At 37.4% G+C, this 13,325-nt stretch overlaps 1 protein-coding gene across 1 annotated transcript in view; it reads right to left on the bottom strand.

Annotated features, from left to right (window-relative positions):
- Positions 1-2,538: 2,538 nt before the first annotated feature.
- LOC127420846 (syntaxin-1B) overlaps positions 2,539-13,325 on the bottom strand; it is a 71,223-nt gene continuing 60,436 nt past the window's right edge. Inside the window, exons 7-10 of the mRNA XM_051663408.1 lie at positions 13,136-13,209; positions 12,337-12,474; positions 11,429-11,539; positions 2,539-8,679 (exon numbers count right to left, since the gene is read on the bottom strand). Coding sequence (XP_051519368.1) covers positions 8,599-8,679; positions 11,429-11,539; positions 12,337-12,474; positions 13,136-13,209 — 404 coding nt within the window. The 3' untranslated portion in view covers positions 2,539-8,598. The remainder of the gene's footprint in view (positions 8,680-11,428; positions 11,540-12,336; positions 12,475-13,135; positions 13,210-13,325) is intronic.

A 13,325-nucleotide genomic window follows, 5' to 3' on the forward strand; every position in this document is an offset into this window, starting at 1 on the left:
ACAAAGGTTTGCAATGGGATTTTAATGATGGACTGAAAGGGCCATTTAAGGACATTCCACGACCTATCCCTGAACCAGATTTTGGACAACTTGGATGTATCCTTGGTGTTATTTTCTTGCTGGAAAGTCCAGTGATCACTGAGCTTCAATTTACACACTGAAGCCATCAAAGTTTTCATGCCAAAATGGCCTGATACCTGAAAGAATCCATGGTGTCAGTCACATAGTCAGGATAGCCGTTTCCTGCAGCCACAAAACATCCCCATAACAGGACTGACCCACCTCCATGCTTGACTGTGGGGATGGTGTCGTTCATGTCATCACCTTGTCATCTTACTCCAGACGTACTGCTGACCCATGGGTCTGAAACTCATTTTCAGTTTAATATCATACGTCTATAAAACCTTCTTCCAGGACTCCACAGGTCTTTCCTAATTACTTCTTGAATATTCAAGTCAACATTTCCCTTGGTGAAGTTTTGCTTTCTTCCACACCCCAAGAAGGTTGCTGTTGAATGGTGCTGAATGCTGCTGCCAGCATTGTCTACTGGAAATTGAAGTGGCTTGGAAATGTACTTTTAGCCATGACCTTTCTTGTGTAATGAAATAATCTCCTCTATTAGCTTCTGAGACAGATTATTTCTAATTGCATTTTTTGCATACAACGCAAAACTTAAATTTTAAAACTTAAATAAGTGCCATTGCAGATTGATGACTTAATTTTGTTTTAAAACAATTACTTGTGTAGCCTTACATATTTAAGAAACAGCCACATGCAATAGGGGTTGAATAAATATGACATGACTGTATTTAAAAAAAACTCCTGCTATTTAGAAATATTAGGTTATATATTCACACTATGACTTTGAATGTGTTACTCAACTGATATAGAGATAAAGTTAAAAAATTCTGGGTCATCAGAAAAGGGGGGGGGGGGGGGCTTAAGTCATAAGTTTACATACACTTAGGTCATTAAAACTAATTTTTTAACCACTCCACAGATTTAACAATAGCAAACTATAGATTTGGCAAGTTGTTTAGGGCATCTACTTTGTGCATGACACAAGTAATTTTTCCAACAATTATTTAAAGACAGATTGTTTCACTTTTAATTGACTATATCACAATTCCAGTGGGTCAGAAGTTCACATACACTAAGTTAACTGTGCCTTTAAGCAGCTTGGAAAATTGTCAAGCCTTTAGGCAATTAGCCAATTAGCTTCTGATAGGAGGTGTACTGAATTGGAGGTGAACCTGTGGATGTATTTTAAGGCCTACCTTCAAACTCAGTGCCTTTTTGCTTGACATCATGGGAAAATCAAAAGAAATCAGCCAAAACCTCAGAAAAAAAATTTGTGGACCTCCACTAGTCTGGTTCATCCTTAGTATGTACAATAGTATGTATCAACAATAGTATGTAAGTATAAACACCATGGGACCGTGCAGCCGTAATACCACTCAGGAAGGAGATGCAGTCTGTCTCCTAGAGATGAATGTAGTTTGGTGCAAAAAGTGCAAATCAATCCCAGAACAACAGCAAAAGACCATGTGAAGATTCTGGAGGAAACAGGTAGACAAGTATCTATATCCACAGTTAAACGAGTCCTACATTGACATAAACTGAAAAACTGCTCAGCAAGGAAGAAGCCACTGCTCCAAAACCGCCATAAAAAAAAAAAAAAAAAAAAAAAAAAAAAAAAAACAGACTACAGTTTGCAAGTGCACATGGGGACAAAGATCTTACTTTTTGGAGAAATGTCCTCTGGTCAAATGAAACAAAAAATTGAACTGCCATAAAAACCATCATTATGTTTGGAGGAAAAAGGTTGAGGCTTGCAAGCTGAAGAACACCATCCCAACCGTGAAGCATGGGGGTGGCAGCATCATGTTGTGGTGGTGCTTTGCTGCAGGAGGGACTGGTGCACTTCACAAAATAGATGGCATCATGAGGAAGGAAATTTATGTGGAAATATTGAAGCAACATCTCAAGACTTCAGCCAGGAGGTTAAAGCTCAGTTGCAAATGGGTCTTCCAAATGGACAATGATTAAATGTTATGACTTGTGAAAAACTGAGTTTAAATGTATTTGGCTAAGGTGTATGTAAACTTCTGACTTCAACTGTATATATTAATTGTAACAAATTAATTCTTTTTCTGTATTTTTTCCCCCAAGTTGTGCGAGAAAAACAGAGATGTGTTCAATTCGGATGGAACTGAAATCACAAAGTAAGCCTGCAAAACAAAAATTTTCCAAACCTTCTCACAGAAATCTAGTCCTGTCCAAACAGCTTCTGCCTACCAACCCAATACATGACAACAGTTCTATAGCCAACAGTAGGCTTTGATTCCAATTTTATAAGAATGAATTTTTATACAGTATTATAATATACTGTATATAATAAAAACTAAATTTGAAATGCATTAGTTTTCTTTAGTTTTATTTACATTCCCCACCCCTCATAAATCTCTGCCCGTGATTTGAGCATTTCAATAAATTGAAATGAGAAAGGAGAAAAAGTAGGGAAGACGACAACAGCAGTTGTACACTGGACAATCGTTTTTCTTTATTTTTTGTTTCAGTTCATAATATCTGTTTGTTGGGGTTTTTCTTTTTTAATTTTCATTTCAACTTAAAATTTTGACACTTATAAAAGACAGCATCTGCATAGAGTTCTCATCTTAAAGATCCATGGAGAAAAGAGGGTAGAGAGATCGTGAGAGAAGGGAGGAAGATAGCAAAGGGTTTAGGAGAGGAGAGGGATACTGGTACGCCACACTAACCAAACAGAACAGCAAACAGTATTACAAGAGAGAGGGAAGAGAGGGACAATTAGGTTGTTTGTTTGTATCTTTTTCCTTTTTTTTTTTTTTACAATACGGTACACACATACACACACAGAAAATAAAAGACAGAAGTTGCAATTCCAGTCAAAGTTGCAGAAATCGATTTAATTTCTTCCTTCCCATCCTCGGTGCCCATCGCATTGTGGATTCTGCCCTGATTGCACTTTCAACTTAGATCCTAGTGGGCAAGAAGTCATTTGGCAACACATAAATCAACGGTTGGAACCAGGGTAAGTGGCTGCAGTTTCCCACAAGTCAGCATCCATCAACTGCTTTTGTATGCATGTGTGAGAAAGCCCTTTTCTTTGTATTGCACAGATGAGTGTTGTTCTGCTTGCTTTATTGAGCATTTTTTCATTGTTGTCTCATTCTACCTTCATGTTCCAAGTCGTTCAAGACAGAGCGATATTCTTTGTATGCGAACAGAGTTTATTGAATCATCCCCTGACCAGGATAATACACGCAACTACATCAGAGCTTTCGAGTTTGTCATGCTACAATCGATGCACTCTCTAAAATGTATCTACAACACTAACCAACACCAATTGCAAAGGTGTCCTAACATACACCACGCAATGGGCCTCATTCAGAAAACAATAACAAATTTCTGCATACTTGCATTCAATTCAATGGGACAGTTTACATACGAATAGATTTCTAAGAGATGAATAAGGCCCCCTGTACATAAATTGATATAAATTTGACATTCCCAATGTGTTTGTCCTCTGCAACGGCGTTAAAGGCAAGAAAAAGTGGTCAAACTTTCAAAGTGCCTGGAAGCTACGGATGGTGATGTGTACATTTGACCTGTAGACCTATAGATGGCATACATGGAGGGAAGCACTTTTGCTCAGAGTTGAATCGCTAACGGCTCTCTGAGTTAACACAATATTGTATTGAATCTGATGGTAAAGCGTTGTTCCACTTTTCTCCGTAATAGAGCACCCCTGACATCATCAAAAACGAAAGATGTTGCTTTAAGATGAGCGAGCGGTCAATAGTAAAAAGCTGACCAGGGCAAAGAAAAAACAAACCAATCAACCTCACAACTTTGACAGGAAATATTTTAGTAGTTTTATACATGGACATGCAAGTCTTTTTTCTCTCTTTGAAATATTTACAATAATTACAAGACAAAGATTCAGTTCAGATTGACAAAATCGCGAGCATTCAATATTACCACTAATATAACACAACTTCTCGGGATTCTTTAAATCATCGTAGTCATATAATTCATCACATTTGATAATGGTATAATTCAATTATGTCATCCCCATCCTGTCAGCCAATGTTTACGGCGTCTTCCCCAGCTAATTATAATAATATATTCATCACATCATCGCAGGTCGTCCTTTGTAATAACCATGCAGATGATGATCATTTTGCTGACATCACAGTTTGAGCACCATCTCTACAAACCATTTCCTCATCCTAAATCTAACACTAAAACAAGAATACTGGTATGAAGTTTAATGGGAATATACATAAAAGGAATGACACAAAAGGTTATTAAAATAAGGAGTATTGTGGCTGGGGCTGTTGAGAAAATCACAATTGCAGGGTGCTCATTTGTATTAGCTGTGTACAAAGAAGAAGACATTTGTTTATCGTAACAAACGTCTTTGAGAGCTGTTTGTCGGGTGCAATATATCGACAAGACAGCTAAAGAAAATACTGGTTGTATCACGAGAGTGAGTGAATTAGATCACTCTCATTTTAATCAACAAAGCTGTTAAGTTGCATTCTTGCAGAGTATACAGCTTTGTTGATTATAACGGAAACGGTCTAGCTTTTGTCATGTCTCATCGCTCGCTTGCAACGTAGATTGAGTGTAAGGGATTTTTTTATTACCTGCAATATTGAGGCACTCAACAACCCCACCCAAAAAGACTATTATACAGATAAACTCTAAAAGATACATTGTTTTTTTTCTTATATATATTTATATATATATATATATATATATATATATATATATATATATATATATATATATATATATATATATATATATATATAAAATTAGTTTATAATTATCACTCATTTACAAAATGCCTTCTCAATGTGCTGTGTTATGCCAGTGCTGTCTGGTCATATCAGTGTTCGTGTGACGAACATCCAAAACAGTGTTGAAAAAATGAAAATAAGACAACTGAGAAAACTTCCATCCAGATGTGTGCCCATGTTATTACACCATTTTTATTTAATTGTTTTTTTTTTAAATTTTAACCAGAGCTGACCAAATGTCTATGTCTAATGTACTGCCAGCACAGAGGAAGCAATGCAAGTGAGTTGAACAAGGGTAAAAGGGCAACATAACAGCAAACTTGGGGCTAAAACAGACACACAAAAATTGGAACATTGTTGGGAGATATTAGTTTTGTACGAAGCTGTTTTTGGAGAAAGTGCTTTAAAACGAACAAGCTTGTGTAGTATACATTATACATATATTCTTCAAAACTCATAAATAAAGGAACAAATTCAAAACCTTTTTATTGAGAACTGTGTAGTTTGAATGCAGCGGAATTGAAAACATAATAATGTCTACGCAAGATAGTTCACAAGATGTACAGGCGGGGAGGACTACACAATACAATTGACTGTAACATTGTGCTCTGTACTCGCATAACGCTTTGGCTTTTTAGTCTTATTACTTTTCTTAACATTTGAATGAAGTCGGCACAAAACTGGAATGCTATAGTTGCATACCACAAACCTGCGGACCAGAGAAAGCCCTTGCGCCTGACAACGGTTAGTGATCCGGTGCGACCAAGGGCTCCAACAGCAAACAAGCACACACACACACACACACACACACACACAACCACACACACAAATGCTCATGCTCACATATACAGCAACGTGTACGTAAAAAAGGAAAGATGCGGAAGGGCACGCACACATGGCCTTTGAGTTGCACAATTCGACACTGCAGCACACGACTCACGATAAAGAATATTATCTTTACGAAAGAATTCACATATCATCACCAGTTAAGCACAACAATCAAGTTGGGAAAACATCCGGAAGAGGGGAAATGAATAAGATGCGCAAAAAATGGTTTCACACAGAGTGTTTCCAGAGGGGCAGGAGGAGGGGGGGATATGTAGTTTTACACCATGGACGTAGCAAGGAACAAAATATGCGACAACAAACAGGGATTTTGTATTCATGTACACATCCACCAGGGACTATGGTAAAACTCCAGCATTGTTAGGGGAACTATTAAAATATGTCAATCCCCCTTCCAGCCAACCCCTAGAGATCAATAATAAATAGTCGTAAATGAAAAAAACAAACATTGAAATGAAACGAAGAACAGTACAACCCAAAAAATGTGGCGGCATAAGACATTGTTTTCTTTGATTGTAAAGTGCGCACATGATCGAGAGCCATGCAAACTAACAAAGCGAAAGTTGCATGCGTTAACAAATAAGGGCCTTCCAGCTATATCTTCAACTAAAAACAACACCGACATACATATTTACCTCATTTTACCATACATGTAAGTGATTTGACACTAAATACACAGAAGTTTCAAAGAAAACATGCTGGACGTTACTGGAATGATTAAAGCAAAATAGTCCCGGCCCGCTGCCTCAGGCTTTGTAAAAAGTGTACAGTTTTTATCCCCAATTCATTCTTGTACCCTACTACTTTGCTTTGGGTAGGTAAGGGGGTGGTGGGGCTGGGGGGGCTCCTGTTATATATTCTGTGACAGGCAGTATGCAGAAAATGAATTCAATAGTTAAAAAAAAAAGAAAGAAAAAGAGGAGTGCACTTTCAGAGTTGGTTCAGTTGTGCGTGTTCTTTAACGTAATGAGAATGAGGACAAGGGCTTTCTAAGTGTGTAATCTCTCAAAGTCTGACACTAATCTGAATCAAGCGAAGAGGGATTGTGAATTTGGTGTCAACAAAAGCAAAAAACAGAGCTAAAGTTTGGTTTTGAATTTTAGCCCTTGAATTTAAATCAAGCAGTACATAATGAACCGAGCTGGCACTTTCTGTCCAATAAATCAAATAAATCAATCAAAGGGAAACAATGTATAGAGTAATACAGCTGTTTGATTTGTATTTCAACAAAATCTTTGGACAGAAACATGGCAAAATCTAAGCTTCTTATTCTAAGCTAGTGTTATCTTGAAATCCTGACAAGGGATTGTCTCCCTTTAAGGGAACTGCTAGGATGGGCGTTCTGAGCTAAATTTACGTATGGATTTATTTTATGTAATATAAAATTTGTCTCCATATTTAGTGACTGCATAACAAGTGTTTTTAATCAGTTACTGTAACATACCCATTAATAAATCTTACTACACACGTTTCTTCAACTGAACTGAGGAATGCATACGCGCCCACTGAAAGCATCATCAGGGTCTGTACTGACCCAATCTAGTGTTTCAGATACGTAGTATTAAATAAAGGGTGTTTATCCTGTCTCTAGTTTCAAAATGTATCATTTAATAAGCCTCCATCTCCATTAACTAGCACCAAGGTGAAAAACATCAAGCAAAGTCTCAACTCTAATCAATCCCTCAAAAGCAAAAAATGTTCTGTTCAAACTTTTCATTTATATTAAAGCAAATGTAAATAAATATGCAATTTATGAAAAACAAAAAAAGAGTAAAACAAATGATGAGCTGTAAACTAACATAAAATATTTCAGCAGAACTAACCACCTTCCAGAATATAATGTTTAGGCAAGGCATTGCTTCAAGTATTAAAATGTCCTAATATATTTTTCAAAACTTTCCTTATTTTAAATATGAAGTCTTGAGAACAATGTAGTCATTGTGTCTCTTTCTTAATTATTCCCTTTCTCTTAGTTCCTCTTGCGCATTTTAATAAAAAAATCAGGGGCAATTCACTATCAAAACTGCATAGTTTAACAGTTTGCGCAATGCCACCCTACACCCTCCCATTGTAACTTTCTAAATGCGTAAAAATGTCGCGACATTTAAAATGTGAAACATCAGGTCCTTCACTGTCTACTATCTAATGTACAGCAAATGAAGATGTTGGCAAGGCCACAACAACAACAAAAAAAAAATCATCATCTTTATGTACAAACTTGTTGATGTCATGACTTTCAATAATTTATTTATGTGCTTCTTAGATCCTAGTTCTTTTTTCTTTGCTTGTTTAAGGTTGCCCACAAAAACTATTAAGACAGAAATTCAGCTATGAGGTTAATAGTGCTGTTACACTCACTGTAACACTCCGATGTCACTGGATGTTAATGATCGGTAATAAATCGGCTAACAACGTAATAGAGAGAGATTTCATTTGAATGTAAGCAACCACTTTAGGCCATTGAAATCTGACTAATTCTACAATGTATAAATATCTAGGTATGTTTCTTAATGCTATAATGGTTTGCCAAACACCATGTTCTGCCGGAACATAAAACAATTTAGCAGTCGCGGCCCCCCCCCACCCCCCAAATGAAAGCACAGCTAAAAAAATAAAAGAAAATAACAAAAGTTGATTTGTATTCCTTTACAGGTAGTAACCCATGTGCTGCTTTTATGTTCAATACATATACATGTACAGTTTGTAAATATGTTTATTTGAACCCACTTTTGAATATATTTAAATCTGTTAGTATGTAACATCTCCTTTGTTATTTATTTTTTGTTTGTTTTGAATATTAGATTTTTAACCATATCCAACCCCCGTTTTAAGACAGTTTCCTTATCTCATGTTTTAAGTGGATAAAACACTCTTTTCAAGTGTTCGTCTGTCTTCAGGTCGATTAGAAGCCCAGGGTTCCTCCGATAGTGGACGCCAAAACCACTCCCAAAATTACACAGCAAATGATGATCATGATCTTCTTCTGCAGAGGGAGAGAAGGAAGGAAGGAAGGAAGTCAGAGAGATGTGTAAACAACAAGCCAACAGAACATCAGTCTTGTTTTGTTCATCTAGCTACTCAGTTATAAGTTCTGGGCTCTATGGCTATTAAATAAAAGACATTTTTTTAGATGGCAGCATACAGTAGTATACACCCAGAAGAAAATGTTATTGCTCAGAGGTTACTCTTTCATGGCTCAAAAGACTTAATGGGGTTCTCGGTTTTGTTAAATCTAAGTATTAACATCTCAGATGTTTCTGCTAAAATATCTTGAGAGTAATGAAAAGCCTAACAGAATGAACATTAAATTGAAATGCTTGTGGCTACTATTAAAAAGCTTGATTGGTCATGCTGCAGACATAAAACTGCGTAAAATGAAACATGCAGATTTTGATGCCAATCAAAAAATTGAAATGTATCCAATATTCATGTAAACATTCAGGTTCAGTTTAATAACTGATTTCATGGATCTGTTTATTGCAACATTTGGTTTATGAAAGGAGAATTAAAGCTACAGGATATTGCTGTAACAATTAAGATGACAAACCTTTTCATAACATGTAAAGATAATGTTGTAAGAAAATGGTGGGCCATTTTCTGTAATGGAATTGGCAATGGATGAATTATCATTTAACCAGTGGTTCACTAAAAGGCAACCACACAAAATCTGCAGTTTGACTCAAGTGAAACAAAAAGCATCGAAATAGGTGGCATACCACCATGAGAGAGCTATCTGTGGCTTTTGGACCAATGGCCGTTAGCCAGAAGCAGCAAAACTGTCAAGGGGTTCTGGGAGTTCACCAGCAAATGTTTGCTGGGTGTAGACAACATCTGTTGAGGAACCTATGAGTGCTAATTGCACAATCTAGTTTTTTCTTGCATGGTTTAAGTCTGTGGTTCTCAACTGGTTTTGCTTCAGAACCCATTTTTATGTCAAGTGCCTACCCAACACAAAACCAAATGGGTAAACTATATTTAATGTAATTTTGGTTGTTGTTTGGTTCATGGTTTTCAATGATGTGGGCATCTGCTTATTTTGGCGTTAACAACAAAAGATATGGGAAGCGTTTTCTCCTCCCTATTATTTGCAATTTTACAACCCCAGTTCTGTTGGGACATTGATTTGTAAATTATATTCACCCTGTGCTATATTAAAAGCACTACAACAACACATTATTTGATGTTTTACCTTGCGAATTATTATTTAATTTTTTTATTGTTGCCTTTGGTGTTGTTCTGCTGGAGAATGCTGGGACATCCCTTAAAAAGATGGCGTCTGGATGGCAGCATATGTTGCTCCAAAATGTGAACATATCTTTCTGCATTAATGGTGCCCACACAGATGTGAAAGTTACCCATGCCAAAGGCACTGACATACCAAGACAGACACTGGCTTTTGGACCTGACACTGATAACAGCTTGGATGGTCCTTTTCCTCTTTGGCCCGGAGAACACAACGACTGTTTTCTCCAAAAACTATTTGAAATGTGGACTTGTCGGACCACAAAACCATTCGATTCCACTATTCAACTTTCCGTCTCAGATGAGGCTGAGCCCAGATAAGTTGGTGGTGCTTCTAGACAGTGTTGATGTATAGCTTCTGCTTTTCATATTAAAGTCTTATCTTGCATCTGTGAATGCAGCGGTGAATGGTGTTGACTGACAAAGGTTTACCGAAGTATTCCTGAGCCCATGTCATGATACCCATTACAGATATATGAAGTTTTTTAAGACAGTGAACAGAGATCACATGCATTCAGAAGTGGTTTTTGGCATTGCCCTTTACACACTGAGATTTGACTGGATTCCTGTTATTTCAACTTTTTAGACTGTTATGAGTCCTAAATTGCCCGTCTCAGCTTTTTTGGAGCGTGTTGCAATCAACTGATTTGAAATGAGTGTATATTTTCAAAAACCCATAACAATTAAATTCCCCAGGTAAAAGCCAGGTCTGCTAAGCAACCAAACTGGCCCGGTTGCTAGGGAGGGTAGAGTCACATGGGGTAACCTCCTCGTGGTCGCTATAATGTGGTTCGCTCTCAGTGGGGCGCGAGTTGTGTGTGGATGCTGCGGAGAACAACGTGAAGCCTCCATGCGCTATGTCTCCACGGTAACGCGCTCAACAAGCCATGTGATAAGATGCGCGGATTGACAGTCTCAGACGCGGAGGCAACTGAGATTCGCCCTCTGCCACCTGGATTGAGGCGACTCACTAAGCCACCACGAGGAGTTAGAGCACATTGGGAATTCCAAATTGGGGAGAAAAAGGGGAGAGAATGTACAAATTAAAAGGTAAAATATTAAATAATGTGCTATTGTACTGCTTTTAATATAGCATAGGATGTTTAGAATTTACAAATCACTCCTTTTTTTCCCATACAGTTCCAGCTTTTCCTGAATTGGGGTTGTAAATGCACTATTATATGGTTAATTGATTTTCATCATTTTCATTTAGCATTGTTTTCCCCGGCTGTCTACTACCCTTTCAGAACAGACCTGCGGCTCATTTTGGGTTGCAACCCACTAGCTGAGAACCACTGGTTTAAGTCATAAGAGTGTTTAGGAATCATTTAAAAAATGCTCCTCTTGTTTTTGTTAAACATGGAATATGACAACTTATGACTAAGCCCTGGTATATCCTCTAGGCACTGAAAGCACGAATCATTGTACATAAAGGGCATATAATGAGGTCAGGTGTAACAGCTGAAAGGGACAGCATGTTTGTGTCTTACCTTGCGTGCCTGACTCTGGTATTTGACAGCCTTCTTGGTGTCAGAAACTGCTCTCTCTACATAGTCCACAGAGTGTTCCACGTTATATTCAATTCTGTCAATCATCTCTCCCTGAGATTGACACAGATACAAAAAAAATTCAAAATATCAACATACTCATATTTAATTAGCTTCTTAAATATTTAGGCTAATTTGATTATGCTTTAAGCTACAGTGCAGTAATCTTATTCTGTTGTGCTTGCTCAAGGGCACGTACTCAAGCATCACCTTGAGCAAGCACTTAACCCCAGGTTGCACAAGGGGAACTGTCCTTGTAACTTAACAAGATGCCATTCATACTGTCACGTAAACAATTTCCAGTGGCCTTAGTCAGAAAATTACATTTGAAAGTGAGCATCACTGTCCCTTATAAACTGACTCTAAAGGGTTCAGAGTCTCATATGTGGCCCATTGGTACATATGCAGCCTGTTAATTTTAAATGGGAATGTTACCCTGACGATGCAGCAGCGAAATTAGTATTTATAGCTGTTAAGATTGTTTTGGCAAGTAAGCACCACAGTGCTCATCCACTTTTTCAGATGTCTTGGTTCCTGAAGTATTTTCCCATTCTTTTTTCTATAGGGATTTAATAGAATAAAAGAGTTCAGATGCTGTTGATAGAGCTTAACTTCAGCTTTTGGCGAGGAATTGCCACACTCAATAACATGATCACAAACAGGCAAAATTACTTTCGTAGAGTGACGAAACTTTGCTAACAGCCTGGTGGAAGTGACCTTTGTAACGGGATTCCATTGCTCACTTGTGTTTGGAGCGACCTTATGAATAGTGATCCCTTCCCGGCCCACAGTGCCCTTCACTGACACAAAAGTGACATTTAAAAGTCGGTATATTTCATTCTTTGTTTTACCTGGCTCTCCACCAGCATGGCCATGTCCACGAACATGTCGTGCAGCTCACGGATGCTGTTCTCCAGTTTAATGATCTCGGTGTGTCGAGTTTCAATCTCGTTTAGAGCTTGCTTGGTCATCTGGGAGTCCATTTTGATCTGTTCAACAGAGAATTTGAGAGACAGGTTAACGACAGCAAGTTACTGCTATTAAACATGCATTTGCACAACAAGCAAGGATGGTTCACTCCTAGAAGACAATTCTTTTTACCATACAAAATATAATTGTAACAGACAACAAATCATGAAATTTTACTGATTATGATTCTATGAGACTATTCAGAGACTAAAGTCATAGTAAAATCAAAGGAATAGTTCACCTAAAAGTGACAATTTTGTTAACGACCCTCATGTCGTTCATACCCTATATTATTTTGTTTCTTGAGTGAAACACAAAATAAGAAGCTCTTTTCCATACAAAAGGAGATGCTCTTTTTCCATACAATGAAAGTGGACAATGACTATTCCTCACACAAAGCTATCATAAGACTTCTGAAGACTGCATGAGTTGTATGGACTACTTTAATGATACTTTTATAGTGCTTTTTTGTCCTTTTTGGAGCTTGGCAGTGTTAGTCAACAGTTTCTTTCCCCGTATGGAAACGAGAAGCTCTGAAATTCTGCCTTATATCCTGTGTGCTTCATAGAATTTATAAAATATAACAATGTTGGAACAACATGAGAAGAATTCACTCAGAATTTTCATTTGTAAGCTAAATATTCCTTTTAATATCAAATGATTGTCGACTATTAAACTCACATCGTCAGTGAAGATGGCAAGCTTCCCACTCTCCAACATGTCTTCCAGTTCCTCATTGGTAGTTGTTCTGCCAGCTAATTAAAGTTATTAGAAGTACATGGTATCATTATGTTGTATTCTGGGATATCTTAATATTGTGTTTAAGAGTTTTTAAATCTTCATTCCAGTAATGTGGAGGATGCTTTTCAGC

The sequence above is a fragment of the Myxocyprinus asiaticus genome, chromosome 30 (genome assembly GCF_019703515.2).
Source record: "Myxocyprinus asiaticus isolate MX2 ecotype Aquarium Trade chromosome 30, UBuf_Myxa_2, whole genome shotgun sequence".
NCBI lineage: Eukaryota > Metazoa > Chordata > Actinopteri > Cypriniformes > Catostomidae > Myxocyprinus > Myxocyprinus asiaticus.